This window comes from Ursus americanus, chromosome 9, assembly GCF_024610735.1.
Source record: "Ursus americanus isolate L20-20 chromosome 9, mUrsAme1.1.p, whole genome shotgun sequence".
NCBI classification, from domain to species: Eukaryota; Metazoa; Chordata; class Mammalia; order Carnivora; family Ursidae; genus Ursus; species Ursus americanus.
Window position 1 is genome coordinate 2,772,046 of NC_142135.1, and position 21,448 is coordinate 2,793,493.

Sequence of the window (21,448 nt, forward strand, 5' to 3'; positions counted from 1 at the left end):
GCTTGAGTGTATTTTCTTGCTTCTTTGAACCGAGCCGGTGCTTGTGGCAGGTGCAGCGTGGCCGCGGCCCCCGGATCTAGCTGGAACGCAGTGCCCTCGGTGCTGTGTCCCTGTGATGGAGTTCAGGCACACTACGGTTCTCCCCAGCGGCGCCCCGGCTCCTTCTGGAATGGGGTCGGGAGGGAGTTCCCGGGGTGCTTGCTGTTCGCTCGATTTGATTACACCCCTTCGTCCTGCTGCGTGTTACCTAAGAGATGTGGTTCCTGGATGCCTGGGCAGGTCTGCTACCTGAGGAACCAGAAGCTGTGCCCTGGCCCCCTGGCCCTACAACTGCTTGTAGGGACCCCGCAGCTCTGGTGGCACTCTGACATCTTCCTCTACAGACGCGGAAGTGGCTTCTGGAATCAGGTGTGCTCCGCAGAGAAACTCTGGGGCGCTGAGAGTAGCTAGTGACCCTCTGTGGCACTGCGGCCGGTAGGGCATTGCCCTTCCCGGAGGGCTCTGCTGCCACCGCCTCTCCCTGCCAGTCTGTGCGGGGTGAGGACGGGCGGGAGCCCGGTGAGTCATCGCGCCGCTCCCACGCTCTGTAGGGCGTGCTGCAGCTGGGGCTTTTCCTCTGCTTAGCACAGCGCCTGAGATGACTCTACCTGTCCTCTTGCTGTGTGACCCTGGGGTCACAAATCCTGTGGGCAGGAGACACGAGGGCAGGAGGCTGCGTCTAGCCACGGTGGAGCTAGACGGTGGCCAGCCAGCTGTCACAGGAACACTGGGGAGCCCCTGTGCTGGGGTAGGCCTTTTGGGGTCTACGATGTCCTGCTAAGAATGTAGGCCCAGCGAAGACCTCCCAGCTGGTCTAAGACTAGTCCACTAGACCGTACGGGCATCAGACTCCATGCCAAGAGCCCCGGCAGGTGGCCGGGGGGTGGTCGGGGGCGATGCTGTATGTGAAAGGTGGCCAAGTGGCGTTTTATGCTCCTGGTGCCCCAGGACTCGTGGTGTTTCATTAAAGCATAGGAATTCCTGAGAAATCCTACCTACGTGTGAAACCGGGAGCTGCCGTGGTTTATTTGGAGGGTGTGGTACCTTAAAAAAATAACACCTTAAGTAGCGTGTGCATTTTGCAAGTTGACTTGAACTGCAATATGCCGGTTTTAAGGCATCACTAAAATCGTCTCGACTGTTCATTAGTGTTGACACACTGGTGTCTGCTTCCTGTTCAGAAGAGAAAGGGATTTTCTTTGAGCTCTGTGCTTATCTTGCTCTTCCTTCTAAAAGGGAGGGATTTCTAAAAATTGGTGTTCTTTTTTTAATAGAGTCATTATGGGTTGGTCTGGTCCTTTGTCTTCAGTGCTCACAAACCCATTGCTTTCCAGCCATCTTGAGTGTCTGCACTGGTTAGGTGCTGGACCACCCAGTGGTGATCCGAACCATCCTGCCCTTGGGTGGGCGCCTGCTGTCTGCTGTGTGGTCAGGCCCCCTGTCTCCTGGGGGAAGTGCTCCTCCCTTTACCAGCGGGCCACGGTGGGGGGACAGGGGGACAGCTGGTCCTGGTGGTCCAGTGGGACCTGAAGGAAAAGCAGAGGGGCCTGGCCAGCCCAGAGAACGTTGTGCTTGCCAGTGTCTTGGAAGCAGGGCTCTGAGTTGCACAGGTGGACAGGGAAGGTGTGGGCTGGAGCTTCTCCCTCCCGTCCTGCAGGCCCGTCCCCACCTCTGGGAGCTTACAGTGGGGCTGCGGCTGTGCTGTTGAACAGTCACATGCCCTGGCCTCCTTTGGGAGGAAGCAGCCTTGCCCAGGTCTCTCTCTACTGGAGGTGTGTGCAAGGGGGCTGTGCGTGTGTGCGAGGGGGCAGGTGTATAAGAGGGCCAGGGAGGAGAAACCAGCACTGTCCAGCGGGGAAGGGCCGGGCAATGTGGTCAACATGAGAGCCATCCCAGAGGAGTGCTGGAGGTCCAGGGGTTAGTCCCCTCCTGCTTGCTGCTGGGATGGGAGTCCATTGAGAAATACTTTAATTAGATGGACTTGTTAACAGTGTAGCAATGTTTTTATCCCCTTGCTCCCAGGGGGGCCTCTTTCCGCATTTCCTTTGCTTCAGTCTGTTAATATTCAGAATAGTGTGTGCACACACATCACCCCTCCCCTCCCCGCCCCAGCCCAGCAACATCGAGTTCCCAGCAAGCTGATCCAAAGGAGTGGAATTGAAATTGATGTTAGGCCTGACGTGTGTCGTGTTTGGTTTCTGAAGTGTCCTCGACTGTGTCTTGTGACACAGAACCCTCAAAGGCTGGGTTGTGAAAAGGTTCAAGCCCTGGTTAAGCTTTCGATCATTTATCTCCAGAGTGGCAACACGCTGTCCAAACCGGACACTTGAGTGCCAGGCAGTGCAGCTAATAACCATGTCTCGTAACCGAGACACGTGGTCCTCATACCCGTTGAGAGCGTCTCACACTGGGCTGTGCCAAGCGTGTGTGTTGCAATGCTGACTCTTGGGCCCTTCTCCAAAGATCTGGTTCTGTGGACTGGGTGGAGCCCTAAATCGACATTTATAAATGAACCCCTCGGCTGTCCTGACTGACGCTGATTCGCGCGGTCCTGGGCCACTGGGGCTTCCACAACACAACCACAGGCTGGGGGGGTCCTCACCAGCACACGCTTAATTCTCACAGTTCTGGGGGCTGGGAAGTGCACCCAGGGTGCTGGCAGATTGACCACTTGTCTGCCTAGGGCCTGCTTCTTGGTTCAGACACGTCTTCTCGCTGTGTCCTCACCTCGCACGGTGGAAGGTGGAAGGTGGCAGGAGCCGGAGGGCCGCTGTGTTTTTCATAAGGGCACTAATCCCATTCAGGAAGGCTCCACCCTCACAACCCATTGCCTCTCAGAGGCCCCAGCTCCTAATCTGGCAGTGCAGGAATTTGGTGGTGGTGGTGGGGGGTGCACAGACCTTCAAACAGCATCCACAGACGCTGAGGAGCTGCGTGCTTTGGGGATACCACAGAGTCACACACCTTATTTATTTATTCATTTACTTAGTTATTTTTTAAAAGACTATTGGGGGGGAGAGGGAGCATGAGCAGAGGGAGAAGCAGACTCCCTGTTGAGCAGGGAGCCCAACGCGAGTATGGATCCCAGGCCCCTGGGATCGTGACCTGAGCCGAAGGTAGATGCTTCACTGACTGAGCCACCCAGGCGCCCCCCAATTTAAATTTATATTAATTTTGTATTTCTTGAGCCCACAGTTCCTAGGTACATTGGATGAGAGGAGACCAGCCTGGGTTTCTGTAGGGGACAATCATAATACCTAGAGGAGGTTAATTTTCAGATGTGAGAAAGTATTCCCAGGTACGGAACATTCAGTCTGATCACTTCTTGAGTCCTTTCTTGTCAGATGTTTTTGGCTGTGTGTTCTTTAATGTAAAGGACACTTTTTGTTTTAAATTAGTAAACTATTTTTTAGAATAGTTTAGGTTCATAGCAAAATTGAGCATAAAGTACAGCGTTCTGTATATCCTCGTCTTCATGCACATACAGTGTCCCCCGTTATCAGCATCCCCCAGCAGAGTGCTACGTGTGTTACAGCCGACGGACCTGGGGCGCCTGGGAGGCTCAGTTGGTTAAGCGTCTGCCTTCGACTCAGGTCATGATCCCAGAGTTCTGGGATCGAGTCCCACATCGGGCTCCCTGCCCAGTGGGGACCATGCTTCTCCCTCTTTTTCCTGCTTTTGTGCTCGTGCGCTCTCTCTCTCAAATAAATAACTTAATTCAAATCTTAAATTAAAAAAAAAAAAAACAAACCACTGGTAAACCTGCACTGACACATCATCATCACCCAAAGTTCATAGTTTACTTTAGGGTTCACTCCTGCTGCTGTTCACTCTGTGGGTTTGGACAGATGTGTAATGGTGGGTATCTTGCCATTATGGTATCCTGCAGAGGGTTTCACTGCCCTGAAACTCCTCGCTCTGCAACCATTCATCTGTCCCTACTCTCTCCCACAACACTCCACTCCATCCCTTGGCAACCACTGATCTTTTTACTGTCTCCATGCTGTTGTCTTTTCCAGAACGTCATGTCGTTGGAATCACACAGTGTGGAGCCTTTCCAGACTGGCTTCTCTCACTTCTCAATGGGCATTTAAGGTTCCTCCATGTCTTTCCATGGCTGAGAGCTCATTTCGTTTTAAGCTAGTATTTCATTGTCCGGATGGACCACAGTGTATTTAACAGTCACCTCCTGAAGAGCACCATGGTTGCTTCCAGGTTTGGACAGTTAATAATAAAACTAAACATCCACGTGCAGATTCTTGTGTGGACATAAGTTTCCAGCTCCTTTGGGTGAATACCAAGGAGCAGGGCTGCTGGACCACATGGGAAGAGCATGTTTAGTTTGTGAGAATACGCCAGTCTTCCCGTGTGGCTGCACCATTCTGCGTTCCCACGAGCCGTGAGCGGGCAGTGCTGTTGCTCGGCGTCTTCGCCAGCGTCTGGTGTTGTCCGTGCACAGACGGTGGCCATTCTCATAGGTGTGTCGTGAGATCCACTTTATTTTACAGGTTTCTGATGCCACGTGGTGTGGAGCATCCCCACGTGATTACTTGCCGTCTGTGCTTCTTTAGTGAGCTGTTGCTTTGGGTGTCTTGCCCTTTCTTAAATCAAGTTGTTCATTTTCTTATTGTTGAGTGTGTTGTATATTTGGGAGAACAGTCCTTGAGCAGATGTGTCTTTTGCAAATATTTTCTCTCAATCTGTGGCTTGTCTGTCTCTTGATACAACATTGATTTTATGTTGGAAGTCGGTGGGATTTCTTAAATGCTTTTCAGGAAATAACCTTATAAACAGATCTGCCGGAATGCTTCTTTCTTATCAAGGATATGTTGAACTTGCTTGATTTAATTTTAGGTCTTTTTATACTCTTGGTCTAAAAGCTGATCTTCCTTGGTATCTGCTGCTCTTTGTTTGGTTTCCCTGGCTTTTGTGTTGAGCATGGGTTCGTGTTCTTTGCCATGGTCATCTGGTAAGAGAGGGAGGCAGGCTGATGGTGAGCACTGTCCTGGACAGTGCTTCGGCAAGGTCAGTGGAGGTTAATAGTAATGCATTTGCCGCGCGCCTCCAGTGCCCGGAGCGCTGCTAGTGCGCTCATGTGTGCCGACTGGGAGTGGAAGTAGCAGGATGTGTGGGAGTCGCATGGCAAGCACGCAGTAACTCCTCTCGGAGCATTCTCCAGGAGAGGGGCAGAATCTCCAAGTTGAACCGGAGCTCGTGGTTCCTGTCGGAAATGGCGCTGCAGTTCACTTTTTGATGGCATGCAGTTAACAGCCGGCTTTGCACAGAGCAAATTGTAGGAAGTCACATGTTCTGGCATCGGTTACCCTTAAATTAGAAACAGGACAATAGAGGAAGTTGTTGATTGGAACAATGGTAGTTTCACTGGTCTAAGTGCATCTGCAAATCATACCCAAGTCGCTGTCCCTGAACGTGGCGACAATCCCTGGACTGGGCCCCAGAGGGAAGCACGTTTTCTCTGCCAGGGAAAACCTGTCCGAAACGTGTTTCTGGGCCCTCTGGATAGAAGACGCTAGAGTGGGTCTCAGCTTAAACTTCATGTTTTTCAACAAGTCTAGAGGAGGCTCTGAGGAGCATGCCCTTGCCCATGCTTTGGGTAAGGAGCAAACCAGTCTTCTCTCTAAGCCGCTTCGGTGTACTTGTCGGGTATTAGCTTCGGCTTTTTACGTTAGAGCCTTCAGAAGAATGTTCATAAAATGTTTTCTTTTAATGGTTTTAGTTACTTTGGTTAATGGTCTATCGTCTATATAAAACAACTTCCTTAAAGAAAACAGTTTGCGTGCGATAAGATTGGTGGGCAGTGTAAACCTGGTTTTATGGGGTCCGCTTGGTCCCCTCAGTGCGATGACGCAGCTTCGTCCAGGCGCTTGGCTCCTGGGAGGGCAGTCGTGGGGACCCGCCCTGGGTGCTCTTGCCTTTTCTTAAAGCTTCTTTCCTTTCCTTTTCTCGTGGAGTCCCGAGGGAAAGGTCCCTAGAAGTAGATCAAGTGAGGGGAGACTATTTCAAAGGCTTTGTGCCCGGGACAGGTGCAGGAATATGCCACGTGGGTCCCGGTCCCTCGCTCCTCAAGCAGTGCTGTGATTTAGTTCAGTTCAGATGGGGAGGGACCCTGAGTTCTGTCTCTGAGGAGCTGGTGATCACGTTCCGAGCAATGCGTACGTGAGCTTCGGAGCATAACCCCGTTATGCCAGGTTGGGGACTATACGTAGTTTGGTAATGGTTGGTAGATTTGTTGTTAACTTGGTGGTAGCCTTTGTGTCCATTCAAAAATCATTAGCCTTCATTACAGGGAAAGGGACACTTGGGGACTTCCGGAGTGTTGGTCATGTTCTGTATTGATACAAGTTTGTCAGAACTGATGGAACGTGGTACGTTTTCACTGTGCCTGTAAGTCATACCCGAGCAAACGAACAAACAACACTTACTGGCCTTCTTGTAGACTGGCTAAACAGTTGGAATAGAAGGGAAGAGAAAATCCCATTTACGGTGGCCACAAAAAAAAAAAAAAGATAAAATCGTTAGGAAGAAACTTACCTAGAAATGTACAAAGCCTGTCGAAGAAGTATTCTGAAATTCTCTTGGGAGGCACTGAGGTAGTTTCAGACAAATAGAAAGCCATCCTCTCCCTCAGCTAACATATAAATTAATGGAATCACAATAAGAATTACCAAGAAAAATATCTTCTTTCCTGAGCTAGTCAAGCCCTTAGGGCTCATATACTTGTAAACAAACATGCAAGAAGAAATAGGGAAGTGTTGGGGAAAGAAGCAGCGAGAGGGTACAGCCTCAGCAGAGCCTGAAAGCTCCCGAGCCCTCTGTTCTTACAGCAGTGGGTCACTGGACGTGCACTGGCAGACAGGCACGCTGGTCGGACGGGATAGGAAACTGGCAACACACCCAAGTACTGATGGAAATTGGATGGATGACAAAGAGGAGTCTCAAAGTGTTGGGACTGGACTTAAAAACAAATCCCGTTGACATGATCCGATGGCCACTGTGAAGAGAGAATGGTGCATCCTTACCTCACACCACACACAAGAATACGGATCCGAGATGTAAAATGTACCCCACTAGATTGTCCCTGGGAACTGATAGGCTGAGTGAAAATCGTACAGCCTGTGCATAGCCTGACCAGGAGTCTATGGAACGTGCTCTGTGTTCTTCTCCAGTGTATCAGAATTGGCTCGTACACCTCCCACATACTGTGGACCCTTCGACTGTGGCTCTTTTTTTTTTTTTTTTAAAGATTGATTTGAGAGAGCGAGTACGTGAGCATGAGTGGAAGGGGCAGAGGGAGAGGAAGAGAGAATCCCAGTCAGGCTTTGTGCTGAGTGTGGAGCCTGATGCTGGGATCATGACTTGAGCCGACACCAAGAGTCGGACGCTGAACTGACTGAGCCCCCCAGACGCTCCTCACTGTAGCTCTTGAACAAATACGCTTGCCCAGGCTCTTCCGCCTTTAACTGGCTCTCCCCTACCAGGCTTTGTTGCTGTGGTGTCTGTTCAGCTTAGATCTTAGCTACCCAGTGTTCATGTTTCTAAGTGCATGATGCCTAAACTTTATTTTTAAAGTCTCTTCTGTCTTCCCCTAAAAGCTTCTGAAATCCCCAGAGCTTGCAGAAAGAGCATTTGGAAACTGGCTCCGCCAAGGGATGCCTGCTGATGAGCAGTTGGGTGTTGTCTTCAAGTTGCCTGACTCGGAACTAGGTTGGTCAGATCTCTAAGGAACCCCAGTGTCCACTAACATGAGTAGATTTTGTCAGTTCAGCCTCATTTAAAGGTACCGGTTGGAAAGAGGCTTGCACTCTGGGAATTTGTGCTAACCGTGTGAGCGTTCCCACCTTGCCTTGAGAATGCTAACGTGGGTGAGTCCGTAGAGCTGTGAGACATGGATGGACTTTTGTATTTACTAACTGCTACTTAAAATGGAACTCGCTGAAGGTGCTAACGATATTTGTCATTTTCATCAATATAGATGACAGTGAAGTTTCCTGGGTAAAACACACTCACTGTGCCACTGCGTTTGCACGGCTTGAGGAGGGGAAGCCAGCTGTGTTAATGCCTAGCCTCCTTGAATGACAGGTAAACCCCACGCCACGCTCATGCCATTTCATGCAGGCTTCCCTGCAGCCTGACCCTGGTAGCTGGCCGCCCGGGTCACCTGGGTGTGGCACTCTTCGGGAGAGCTGGTGCGGGTGGGGGTGGTTTCCACCGCACACAGGCCCTACCTAGTACGTTCTGGTCAGCAGGTTAGCCGGCTATCATTCATTCATTCATGTATTCATCTGTTCTTCCCGTGACCTCCCCGGGCTCCTGCTGTGCGGCCAGGCACCATGGGAGGTGTGGGGACTGAGGAGGCATGGGTGGCGGCCTCTGCCGTGGGAGCTTTTCCCTGTCCTGGGCCAGGGCCGTGTTACACAGTACAGGCCAGAGCCGCATCTTCCCGGGAGGGCTGAGCTGGAGAGGGGTCTTCAGGGACGTCATCTGAACACGTGTTGTGGGAGGCTGTGGCGGCGAGCTGGGGCTTTCTGGAGAATTCCCCAGAGGTTCTTACACTCCCGAGAGGAAATAGCTCGCACCTTTCTCCCTGCCACGAACCGTGTCCCGGAGGCCATCTCCCCCTGCTCTGGAAGAGTGGCTTGAGCCCGCCAGCGTTTTCCTATCCACTTTGAGCAGCGACTGATTTGGTTCCACAAAGAGGCAGTGATGTTGAGTTGGCCACATCTGGCCCAGTTGATTGATTCAAAATGTAATAGTGTAAAATGTAATGTTTCAGAATTTCTGGAGAAGACTTTTTCCCGTTTAATAATAACCTTCAGAGTTTTCAGCTTTGACCTAGTCGACATTGGGGCTGGATCATTCTGTAGTGTGGGGGCCGTGCTGAACAGCATCCGGGCCCCCACCCACGTTGTAACAACTAGAAACCGGTCCAGACACTGGCTGGTGTCCTCCGAGGTGCAGAGCTCCCGGTGGAGAAGCAGTGTCTCAGAGCAGCTCGCAGTACCTAGTGTGAAGCTCGGCACCTGGTTTCTCGCTGGTGCCGAGATGGCCTCGGTGAGGCTGCCTTCTTTCAGGCGTGGGTGTCAGGACGGCGGCAGCCATGGGTAGGGCTGCCGGGATGGAGCTGGACAGCTGTGTGTTCATAACTACGTCACTAGGATTCTTAGAAAATGATGACTCTCATTCCTGCCCCCAGAACCCCAGGTCATCAGTGTGGGCTTTGAAAACCTGTCTGCCATAAAAATATCCATCTTATTTGGTGGAAAAAGGCATTTATTAAAATCATGGACCCTATCTTGGTATAAGATTGACAGGTTGACAAATGGATTTCTTTTCCATTTCTTAGGACAGGGATTACTCCCAAGGTAAGGAGGGAGTGGGAACAGCAGGTGTTGGTAATTGCTAATGCTGGGCAATTTGGGGTTTTTTAAAACAGTTTTGTTTACTTTCTATGTTAGAAGTAGTTTCATAACATTTTCTAAAAAGATTGAGGTTAGGAACCCTGGTTGTTTTTTGTTTTTGTTTTTTTGTTTTTTGTTGTTTTGAGAGAGAGAGAGTGCGTGTGAGTGTGGGGGGCGTGGGGGTGGGGCAGAGGCAGAGGGAGAATCTCAAGCAGACTCGATCTCGTGACCCTGAGATCATGGCCTGAGCTGACCCCAAGAGTCAGATGCTCAACTGACTGAGCCACCCGGGTGCCCACAAAGCCCTGATTTTAATATAATAGCAAAGCTGTCATATGGTAGGGGACACTTGGAAAATTTGAAAGCAGTCTCGAGGACGGGGATCGTCCCTGTGAAGTGTAGCAGCACTGGGGGGCGTGAGGCACACACATGCAGGCAGGACATGGGCTCGCGGGCCCCAACGACACTCCCGTTGCGGCAGGAAGGGGCCGTGAGGGAGCCCTGCAATGGTGACGTGGTGAGGGAAGGACTCGACCTCAAGAGAGAGTAGACCTCAAGGGAGAGCAGCCGGCCTCGCCCAAGGCTGGGGCCCCGCCAGCGCCTCCACGGCTCCCAGAGCAGGCGCTCAGTGTGAAAGCCGCCCTTGGTTGGTCATCGGTTCTGGGGGAAAATGGAGGAGGAGGTAATTAAGAGCATCTTTGGTTAAGTGAATATTAACTAGAAATATTGTTAATTAAACCGGTTGTTGAAAATCTCTGGTAAGATTTCAACTCCCAGACCTACCTTAAAATAGGATGGGAACACCATTGGGTGATTTTTAGGGTCCCTTCTTCTACCGCATGTCAGATTGAAGAGAAACCCAGTGCCCGGAGGTCTGCGTCCAGCAGAGCACATGGGTGGAGCTGCATCCTTGGTCTGATCTTGCATTTTCCTAAAACCTGTCTAAGGGGAAATTTCTAGTTAGATGCAAGGCAGCAGACATTTTATTGTGGTGTGTTCCCCCGGGTAGAGAATGCATCACAAAGCCAGTCGAGGGACCAGGACGGTGGGAACGTAGGACTGGGGTCAGGAGTTCCACACCACTAGGAATGGCGTGTGTGGGTCGGGAGTCTGTGAGCCCTAGACGGGATATTTGGAGTTTGCGATGCAGGCACTTTTCTCCTGGAGAGGGGCTGTAACCTGCCGAGGTCAAAGTGCACCGCTGTAGACAGCCCACAGCATGCATTCAGCTGCCTTAGGTGGACTTGGAACACCCCCCCCTTCAGGTGGCAAGTTACCCCATCCCTGCTCTACCCACCTCCCCGCTTTCCACTCCTAGGCAGCATCTCTGTGCCTTTATCCAGCCTCCCTGCCTCCCCAGCTTCTCCATCCCCACTCCCAGGAGGCTGGTGATTCTTGCTGATTCTTGCTGTCTCAAGAGCAGAAGCCGAGCTCTCCTCTGCTGCCTGCCCCTTGTTGTCCTGTCTTTACCCTGCCCCAGGATTAGATCCATACAAGAAGATGGGTCTCCAGGAATCAGGGTCTGTTTTCTCCGCAGCTGACCCAGAATCAGCACCAGAGAGCTGCGGCGGTCTGAGGTCGGGGTCTCCCAGGTGGCCGAGGACCAGTCCGTGGAGCGCCTGGACAGCCAGGGGTGGGAGGCCACACGGCGGCCGCCCCCGACTGACTCTCTGCCGGGGTTGTTTTCCTCTTTTGCAGATCAACCAGTCACTCGATGGGGAGCAACGGTGGACCTCCTTTTTGTGTCACCTTCCCACCTCTCTGTAGCAAGAAACATAACTTCAGCACCTCTTCAATAATAATGATGAAACTGGTATTAACTGAATGGCAATTATGGATTTTTAACTCTAATTCACAGTAAACCAGCAAGCCATATGTTTAAAATCCAACCAAAAATCATTTTGTTTTGCTGCGTGTCTCGCCCGATTGTGAGAAGTTGCGAGATCTCTGTACAAAGAGGGATATAAGCATTACTTGCCGGAGGAACACAGCTGAAGCAGAAAGAGAAGGCGTCCTAATTTATCCTTAAAGTTACATGATAGTATTATTTATATAGGTAGAGGAAATATATATATATATATATATACACATATATATATGTTTTTGGTGGTAATGAGAATGGCCCCGCAGAACGCCGACTCGGAATCTATGCAAGTTCAGGAGCTGCCTGTGCCCCTGCCGGACCTGCAGAAGCCCGGAAGCGCGGACACCCACGATGAGACCATCAGCGAGGGGTCCATAGACCGGATCCCCGTGCGCCTGTGGGTCATGCACGGGGCCGTGATGTTTGGCAGGGAGTTCTGTTACGCCATGGAGACGGCGTTGGTCACGCCGATCCTCTTGCAGATTGGTAAGTGCTGTCCGCGCCTCTGCCTGGTCCTTAGCACTGAGCGTCGGCGTTCGCGGTGTGAACACACGAGCGGACATCACGCGGAGTTCGTCACGTGCGCTGGAAAGTGTCGGGAGCCCTGGGAACCAGCATCCTGGTCTTTGCTCTCCTGCACCTACTCTAAACTGGGGCGGGGGGGCGGCGGGGGGGCCTTGGGTGTCGACGAGGAAGTACCTGTTTTGGCAAGGTGGTAGTTGAGCTCTTGAGTGTGTGCAGTCAGCTTCGATACATTCTAATCCCGGCGTGCCCGTCTCTCCTGAGGTACCGGCCCTGCTACTGCCTCGTGGACACGGTCACCAGCTGTATCCTCCTGGGGCAGGCCAGGGAACCTCCCTGACTCTCCCTCAGTTTCCTTCCCGAGAAGGGGAGGGTGATGGCAGAAGATTTGCTTGGAACGAATCCTGGCCGAGAAAACCCTGAATAACGTGGTTTTTTGTTACCAGCTCCTTGTTGTTGACGACTTAAATCTGAGTTTCGTGTGGACTTTAGGTAGCTGAGTAACGGGCATTTCCAGAAATACTGGACTTCGTGGAGTTACTCAGTCAGCATTATGCAGCCCCGTACGGAAGACACACACGTCCCCTCCGGATTACCACTGGGGTGCCTTAGGCCCGGTGCATTTTGCCGGTGTCTTGTTTTCCCTGGTGTCTAAGGAAGTTTTAAAATCTTCTGTTTCATTCCAGAATATTCCACATGTGTGTATAGTATCTGCTTATCTTGGTTGTTTTAGGAATGTTTCTTCTCCAAACACGGCGTTTCCTGTTCAGTGAGCGCTCACTGCTCCGTGGATCCGTTAGTGAGGTGCAGCGATCTGAAAATCGTAGCCTTGCCTTCAGTGATGAATGGCGCCATCACCGGAGAGTAGACTTCATTGCTCACCTCGGTGGTGGCAGGTGTCTGAAAGTGCCGTTTGTGCTTGTGATGATTTCAGATCGCAGGAGTTACGGGACACACCCCTGCATCTTAGCGCATTCGTGTGTTCTCTCCGTACCGAGATTACTGTCAAGCCACACATGTTTCTCTTGGTAATCCCGTGCTTTATTTTTCATCTTTACAAACGTCCTGAGAAGATTTCACGAGACCTCAGGCAAGGTTGAGCTTTTCAGGAGAGTTGGGGACGGTGGAGCGTGAGTGATGTAGGTCAGCGCTGTTCTTCATCTCCGTACTTGTCACCTCTGCATGTCCGCTCTTCACGGTCCGTGCCCAGGCAGGTGCGCCGGGGCACCGAGCATCTCTGCTCGGGCTGCTTCCCGCTGGCGGGGGAGGTGGGGAGTGACCCGGGCAGCGAGAGCCACTTCACAGCTCACAGTGCTGCACACCCTCCAAGGGGGACACCCTCCTCGTGCGGGGGGCTCTGGGGTGACAGTGTGGAGAGCGAGCAGAGGGCACTCGGGAACACAGGGCCTTGGCAAGTTTCAGAAACGAAGACTGGCTTTGTGGCCAGACCTCAGGGAGTCCCGCAGCTGTTAATTTTCCCAGACGTTTATTTTTTCGGTCCCTTCAACATGGAAGGACTTGGGTTTGGCACCACAGTTGAGGCCCTCACAATAGCAGTCGTGACTGTAAGTTAGAAGTGGAGCGCCGTTTTCCAGTTTCCAGACCACCTCGTAGTTTTGGTAACAAATACAGAATTCAGAAGCTCTGATGATGGAGAAGTAGGTTTTTCTAGAAGGACAGAGTTGGGAGCTGTTATTCCCAAATTTTCTTTGTGATAGGTTATATGTATTAATGGCGTAAAACCCTGGCACTAACAGCTCCTTGGAATGTTTCATTTTATAGGTTATGAGTCTCAGTTTCTATGCAACTTAGCACATTTCCTTGTTTGGGTTTGAGTATTTAATGTACTACATGAGACTAGTATCAGTTTTGGATAATGTGGGATAATCACGAGTATTTTACTATAAAACGTAAATGCCTGTGCTGTGTGCTGCCGGCAGCTTTGGAAAGTCGTGGGTGTGTCTGCTGCGTGCAGAGCTGTACAGGTGCTGTCGGGAGTAGGGGTGGGTGCTGACCCCCTACAGGGCGGGCGCTGGCTCAGGAGGAGAGCAGGGCTGGGGGCGGGGTGTGCACGGTAGAGGACTGGTTCTTCATGGGGTGGGCTTGCACCGAGTCCAGAAACAGAAGGCCCAGTTTCCTCCCCGGGGATGTGCTTCGCACTCAGGGGCGATGGAGCAATCAGAGTTTCCTGTGATTGGAGTCTGACTTTCTTAGAGAAGCCGTCTGCCGTGCCCGGAGGCGTGGTGTTTATCACTGCGTTTTGTGTATCACTACTTAATGAAGCTGCTTTGAAACAATAACGTTCTTCAGTTCGGTGCTCCTGATTCACGTCTGCAGGACCTGCTTGTGTAACTGGCTCAGTCAAGGCCGGGTGTGTTTTCATCACCCCAACAGGCCCCCTGCTGACCCCTCACATCCGAGGGCACGGAGCTGGGATCCGAGGAGGTGCTCACCTTGTGTGTGTGTTGAAGTGACTTGTTGACAGGCTTTCCCCACCTGCCGTCTCCACCTGTGAGGCCTGGCCGCTTGTGTGTGTGGCGTTCCGGTGAAACCACAGGGCACGCAGGGGAGAAGCCTTTAAGAACTAGGTGTTACTGTCAGCACCTTTCTTTACCCAAAATGGAGTCTCCTCGTGGCCCTAGGATGTCCTGGGTACGCCTGCTTCAGTTGGGAGCCCGCTAGGATTGAGTAGGGACCAAACGTCTCCAGTGGCCCAGTGGACCTGCTGGGGAGGGAAAGGGGCATCGTGAAACTTGGGCAGCGTCTGGCTGCACTTTGAGCTTCTGCATACTTGGCGGTAAGCTGTTTTGTTGTCCTGACAGGTGGAAGCAGTGGGCTTTGCCACAGCCTTGCCCAGTCTGTGGTCCTGACGTCATCCATTAACACGGGGGCTGTTTCTTTGTCCCTGCTGTGGCTCCTGGGCTGTGTGCCACGCAGAGCTGATCCCTGTCGGGCAATCTTAGCTTCTGTCCCCCCAGCCCTTTGCACGGATCTCTAACCTGAGCCTGGCCCTCCCTCCATCTGGCCTTGCAGGTCCGTGGTGTTGGAGGACCCTAGTGAATCACAGGGCTGTCGACTCTGGATACAGGAGGAAGACATGGTGCCCACAGCTCAGAGGTGGCTGGGCTCAGAGGACAGACTGAGTGTGCAGGGGCCTCCAGGGGAATAGCGATCCCAAAGCCTATGGGAATTTTTACTGGGGTCCCTAACACAGCATGGAGGCGGGAGAGCTCGTCCCTTCCCTGCTGGCTGCCCACTGAGCAGAAGTCCGGGTTGGTAAAGAACGGAGAGTTCTTGCCATCTCTGGGGAGCCGTGCCCCATCAGGGGGACCCCAGAGCCTGCCTCAGCAGCCAGCAGCTGCCCTGATTCGCTGAGTCTCCCCGTCTCGGGCACCCTGAGCGACCTTCCTGGGTCTTCCAGGATTGACATAATACTGTGGCTGACTGGAGACTAGTGGCTTCTTTCTGTTTGGTTGAAACAGTTACTTCGTCGTGCATCGGTAGACTCTCTGGAGCTTCCGGAAGTCAGCCAGGGGGGTGCGCTTGGCAGATGTTGGGCGCTTCGGGAGACCGTCCCACCAGGACTTGGATCCTCTCTCGGGAGAGGCTCCCGTGGCCCGGTCTGGGACCAGGCAGCCTGCTGTATACGCTCTAACTCTGCGGCCACGTTTTAGGTTCATTAAGCAGTGACAGTGGGGACCCGTATTGCGGTCCCCTTCCCAGGGCACGGATCTGTAGGTCAGCTGGGCCTGGGGGTGGTGGTGCCCGGGTTTTGCAGGTTCCAGTGGAAGACGGTGTCAAGAGTCTTCCTGGCCAACCTGTGAGCTGAGTGGGAGTGACTGTGTGAGCCAGCAGATGGGGGGCTTCCAACTGGGCCAGTCACCTGGTGCATTTGCCACCGCACCGTGGATCTCCAGCAGGTGACAAGCCAGGTAACTTCTGTGCTTCCGAGAACCTCATATTCTCTTCCTGGCTCCTGATACGGTGGAGTGCGGTGCTCTGTTCTGGTGCTGGGCCCCACAGCTATAGCTGCAGCTTCGTCTTTTCTCTTCTCTTCTCTTTTCTTCTCTTTTCTCTTTTCTTTTCTTTCTCTCTCCCTCCCTCCCTCTCCCTCCCTCCCTTTATTTCCTTCCTTTCTTTTCTTTTTTCTTTCTTCTTTTTTTCTTAGATTTTTTTATTTATTTATCCAAGAAAGAGAGAGCGAGCCTGAGTGGGGAAGGGGTAGAGGGAGAGAGAATATCCAGGCAGACTCTGCGCTGAACAGGGAGCCCGACCCAGGGCTGCATCTCACGACACCAAGATCATGACCTGAGCTGAAACGAGTCAGACGCTTCACCGATTGCGCCTCCAGGCGCCCCATGCAGCTTTTTCTTCTTGTGCTGAAGGCGCTTTGTAGGCCCGCGGTGTCGAAACGCCCTGACCAGGACCCAGCCCACGTGTGGTATGCTGTGGAGGTCAGCTGGCCTGGCCTTTTGCAGTCCTCGGTTGGAGAAATTAGAAAAACAACAATAATTGCAGGATTTACTTTGTTTTATTCTGTAAATTCTGTTTGTTGTACTAGCGTGATCGAAGGAAGAGCCTGGATCTTTTAGTTGTCCTCCTACTTGTCGCTCTTAGCCATGCAGGTTCGTTTTTCTTTCCCAGTAAACTTGGGTCTTGGGGGTTTTATTTTGGTTGCACGCTGTCTCCTGTGATCCTCAGTCAGCAGCACGTGTGGTGACGAACAGACTTGGCGGGACTGGTCTGTTTCCATGCTTTGGGAACGACGGAGCCCATCTGTCTTCGTGTCGCTCTGGGAAGGACAGGGTCTGGCTGCCTCTGACCCTGGAGCTGAACTTTGCTGTCAGCTTGGGCCATTGCTCTGCGGGATCTGTTAGGGTGTTCCATTGCCAAACTGGTTCAAGAGGTGAAAATTTTTGGTTAGTGCCAGTTTAAATACAAAAAGTCTAAATCATTTGTGGGGGGGGGGGCACTCGAGTGAAGCGTGCACTCCCCGCACGCTTTAGGCAGATGTGCTTGGCCCAGGTAAGTGTCAAGAGCGCCATGGCACCCGGGGCCACCCTCCCCATGGGAAGCTCTTCCACAGGAAAGCTGTCATCCCTGCTTTACCTGGCCAGGTGGGGACCCGAAATCAGGTGTCTCGATCCCAAGTGACTGCCTCTTTTTCTGAAAGGAGCCTTTAGACTAGAAGCGAGCGTCATTTCTTGGGGCTGGAAAGGATGCTGGCAAGTTTGCCAGGCCCAGGAGGGGTCTGAGGAGGTGGAGGGACGGTGGTGGGGCCGTCCCCTTCCTTCCTGGCTGTGTGCCCCCGGCCTCTGGCTGGCTGTAGAGGGGCAGGACGTTGGCATGGAGGGGACACCCAGTGCTCTGTGGACGATGCCGCCAGCAGTCCCTGAACACTGTCCTTGGAGCAGGCCCAGCTTAGCCCAGAGCCCGCGCCCACCCTTCTGAACCCTCGCTCACAGGGGAAGTGGTCTTTAAAATTGAGTTTTCTTTAATTGGTAGCGTTTCTACCAAGGTCAGAATTCAGAAGTCCCAACTGTTCAGATGGTGAGATTTCCATCCGTCTCCTGCCCCCAACTTCCAGGTTCATCCCTAGAGGCAGCCAGTTTCTTGCACCTTTTTCTGGAGGTGGAAGACACAAGACAAGTGGCTTTGGGACTTATCGGTGTCCCCAGTAGCTGCTCCTGCAGAGCATCCGAAAGCGGATGAGGATCCCGACACCGGGTCAGAGTAGAAAGCCTGTCTGTGCTGGCATCTCTGGTCCCAACTCCGCCCCTGTGGCTTGTCCCCTGTGCCTTCAGAGTCCCTGCCAGCCCTTCCTCCTGTCCGAGCGGCTGTGCTTCTTGCGCACTGGACCCCCAGTCCCATTTATTGAACAGGTCAGCTTTTGGAGGAGACTGTTAAAACTGCGTTCTTAGGCCTCAGGCTCACAGATTGGGATAAAGGAGGTCAGAGTGGCACCTCCAAGTCCGGGTGTCAGCTTTTGTTTTGTTAGTGCCAAGGCGGCTTCAGCCCTTCTCCAGAGAGGACGCCTCCTGGGACCGCCCGCCTGGGTGGTCTGAGGGCAGAGGGGTGCCGCCTGGCCCCAGAGGTGAGCTTTCCGCCAGTGCCGCGTGTGGGCCTATGCCCTCCCCCCCCAGTGGATCTGGCGGTAGTGAGCATCAAGTGGAAACGTGGGGTCAGTCTTCAAAGAAAGCCTGGGGAAGCAACTGCCTCCGAACCCTGAAGAGCCCTTTCTAAAGAGCAGACCCCGCTCCTGGGCCTGGTCCCATCCAGCACCCCTTCCTTGGGAAGGAGAAGTCTGTCCGCTCCCCACCCCGCCCCCAGTTTCCTCTTGGTTCAGGGTGTATCCTCCAGGGAAAAGGAAAGGAAAGCCAAGTAAAAGAAAAGAGGCCGTCTTGTTGTGGTCTCTCCGTTTGACTAACGGATGGGGACTGGGTTTATCTTTGTAAGATCCGGATTCGTGGGGAAGCTTAGACTTCAGCTTGCCGGCTGCATCCAGGGTGCAGGGTAAAGCTTGGGGGCATTTTGTGCGTGTCTGTTAACACAGAACCCAGACTTTCCCCCTTCCCATTGCAGCTGAATGTGAACCAGGGTTCCTAGGCTGTGGTGTGGTGTTACTTGAAGCTCACCTTTTCTTCCTGTGAGAGAAGCCTACCCAGCCTGAACAGCCTGCCTTAAAGAAAACATTCAAAGTCTAAGTGTCTTAAGCGCTCGTCACTTGGCCCCACTCCCTGGACTGTTCAGGGCGGGTGATGTTGCCGTCGGTGCTGGTAGGAGCCTCGCAGCGAATCCTCTGTAGGGTCCGTGCCCTCTGTCGGGTGGGGGGAGGTTGCTGGCCCGGCCCTCGCCCTGTGGCCGCTGCCTGCGGGTGCAGCTGACTGTCCGTGGCCGGCTGGAAGCCCGCAGGGCACAGCGCCTGTGAATACAGTCTCTGAGAATTGAGAAACAGGGTCACGCTGCGTCCGAACTGGAAGTGCTCCTGGTGACTCCGTGCGTGCGTGCGTGCGTGCGTGCATGAGCTCCCGAGGCGCTCCGCCTCTGAGCACAGGTAGCTCGCCGGCGCCCTCCTGGAGGGAGCGTGGGCATTGTCGACCAGGTGACCTGTTCTGAGGTCAAGTTAGCGCTTTTCCTGCAAGATGCCTCTCACTTGGAGCTTCCAAGCGGTGTGTTGATCTGGGCAGCAAGGGCTCACATGCTCTTGCCGCCTTTCTGGGAGTCCCCTTTGTGTACCGTGACGCCTGCCAAGGGGGTCCAGTGAAACCTTTGTATCCTGTCTGACGGTACTGGTACCTGAGGCCACTCCTCAGGCAGCATGAGGACCCTCAGTGTCACAGTGGCCAGGAAGCCCTGGGCAGTGTGTGGGACCCTCCCCTGCATGGAGGGGTCGTTGTCTTGGTCAGGAGCAGGTTGGAGTTTCTGGATTTTAATTCTGTGTTCCCCTCTCCGGGTTTTTCTCCAGCAGCTCAACAGCAGGCCGGGCGTGACTGCCCCCCCCTTCCCCCCTCCCCCCGCAGGTGGCTGGGACCCTTATCTAACACTTCTTCCCGGATCCGTGGAAACTGAGGCCGGACAAGCCTGGGGGAATTTTATCAGCAGACTCTCTTGGGTGGGTTTCCCCCAGGACCCACCCGTCCTTCCTGGCACTTGGCTCAGCCCTTGGCTTATCTTTGGTTGCTTGTCTGCAAGGCCCCAACGGCAGGGGCAGGTCTGCCCTGTTCCCCACAGTCTCCTGGGTATTGTGCCCCACGTGTGCATCTAACATTAGGCCTGGTTTTGGGGGAGGCGTGCGCAGACTGCTTCCAGCTGGGCTGTGGGCAGGATCGTCCAGTGGTTGATGCTTCCCCGTGTAGGGAGCGCTGGGCTCGGTGCCTTCCCCTGCTGTGGGAGCTCCGAGAGTGAAGAGGCAGGTGTACCCAGCATTGCCTGCAGCGCGGGCTCTAGGCTGGTGGTACTGGGGGGGGGGGTATGGTAAATGGCCAAAATGAGAGGGGCCCTCGAAGACATGTGTCTCAGTGAAACAGTCCAGATGCTAAAGGACCAATCCTGTATGATTCCACTTCTTTGAGGGACCCAGAGGAGTCAGGTTCGTAGAGACCCAAAGTGGAGTGGTGGGGGCTGGAGAGGGGAACGGGGAGTCAGTGTGTCACGGGGACAGTCTCAGTTGTACAAGGGAAAGTGTCCCGGGTGGACCTCGGTGATGGTTGTGCAACCACGTGAATGTATCTGATGTCCCTGAACTGTACATTTAAAAACGGTTGACGTGGCCAATTTTACGTTGTGTATATTTTACCACAGTTTTCAAAATGTGAAAAAAAATAGGATGGGCCCCCCAGAATATCCAGCTGAACACTGGATTTCCTGCTGACGCGAGACTAAGGAAGCCTGAAGGGTGCCACGTGGCCCCGGCTTGGAGACGGCTGCCGGGCCGCCCTCATCCAGTGGGACAGAGCTCCGCAGCCCGCGGGCGTGCCGTCCCAGCCTGCGTCCCGACCGGAGAGCCCACTGAGGTCAGGGGACCCTCGCTGCGGTCAGCATGGACTGTGGGGGACAGGCAGCGCGCCAGGAGGAGAGGCGCACATTTAGGCGGGAGTTGGGTCAAAATCTCCTGAATTTTGACCAAAATAATTGAAAAACTTCGTGTTAGACTGTTTTGTTTGGATTGGGAAGTCTGGATTTCCTTGTGTTTCAGATCATTGTATTTTAGAAACAATGAAATGTCAGCCGTAGTCCCTTTTCCCAAGGACTTACGAAGCCTGTTATTCTTGCCTCGGGCTCTGACTGAACACCTACCTGCCAGGTGCTGGGCACGGCGCCAGGTGCCGCAGCTAGGTTTCCAGGGGAGATGGAGACGGGGCATGTGACCACGACAATTGGCTGGGTGAAGTCAGCGTGTGGGAGTCAGTGCGGACTGCTGGAGCCCTCGGTCCAAGGAGCAAGTGTGATTCCAGCTCAGGGAAGGCCTGCAGGGAGGTTATCGATCCAGTAAGCTGCCTTGAGGGCGTGCCTGTGCTGGGGGCCCTGCCAGGACCAGGGGGAAGGTTGTGATTGATGGTCTGGAGAAGCAAGATTAGGAAGGACAGTTAACAGTACCAGTGGTGGCCGCTGTTGAAGGCGAGCATGGGAACAGCAACCAAGGCAGAAGGCTACCCACCTGGGCGCAGGAAGGGGACGGGAGGCTGTGTGCAGGAGGGGGGACGCTGGACTTCCCTGTCGTAAAGAGTAAGTTGATGTCAGTGAGTGAAGCCAGGATGAGTCAGCACGTCCTTGATTAAAGAAGACAGAAAAAATTATGTCAATTATTCCTGCAGAGAAAGATCATTTAACTGTACGATGAAAGCCAAGAATCAGTTAAATAAACTGTAACAAAATATTATGAATATGTGTTGAAGTGATTAGATAACCAGGCAGCCCAGACACCTGAGTGTGCGTTTGGGGTGACCTGTGGCACTCACGTGCTCCCCTCTCAGGTGAACACAGCCGTGCGGCTTCCCGGCTCCTTCCAGAAGGGTGTTGTTCAAGGCAGAGTTCCAGAGGAATCACTGTAAATATTTAATATTTTCCTTGAACATGTATCAAAAATAAAATTGGAATCCCAGAA

The 21,448-nt window shown here is 53.2% G+C and overlaps 1 protein-coding gene across 4 annotated transcripts in view; it reads left to right on the forward strand.

Moving 5' to 3' along the window:
• Positions 1 to 21,448, forward strand: part of SLC45A4 (solute carrier family 45 member 4) — a 74,569-nt gene that overhangs the window by 29,293 nt on the left and 23,828 nt on the right. For 2 of the 4 annotated variants that reach the window (XM_045778118.2, XM_045778115.2), the window contains exon 2: positions 11,157 to 11,808. In XM_045778118.2, the coding sequence (XP_045634074.1) occupies positions 11,556 to 11,808 (253 nt within the window). In that variant the 5' untranslated portion in view covers positions 11,157 to 11,555. Of the gene's footprint in view, positions 1 to 7,652; positions 7,765 to 8,032; positions 8,140 to 11,156; positions 11,809 to 21,448 lie in introns of all 4 variants that reach the window. The other 2 variants (XM_045778117.2, XM_045778116.2) reach the window with 2 other exon arrangements.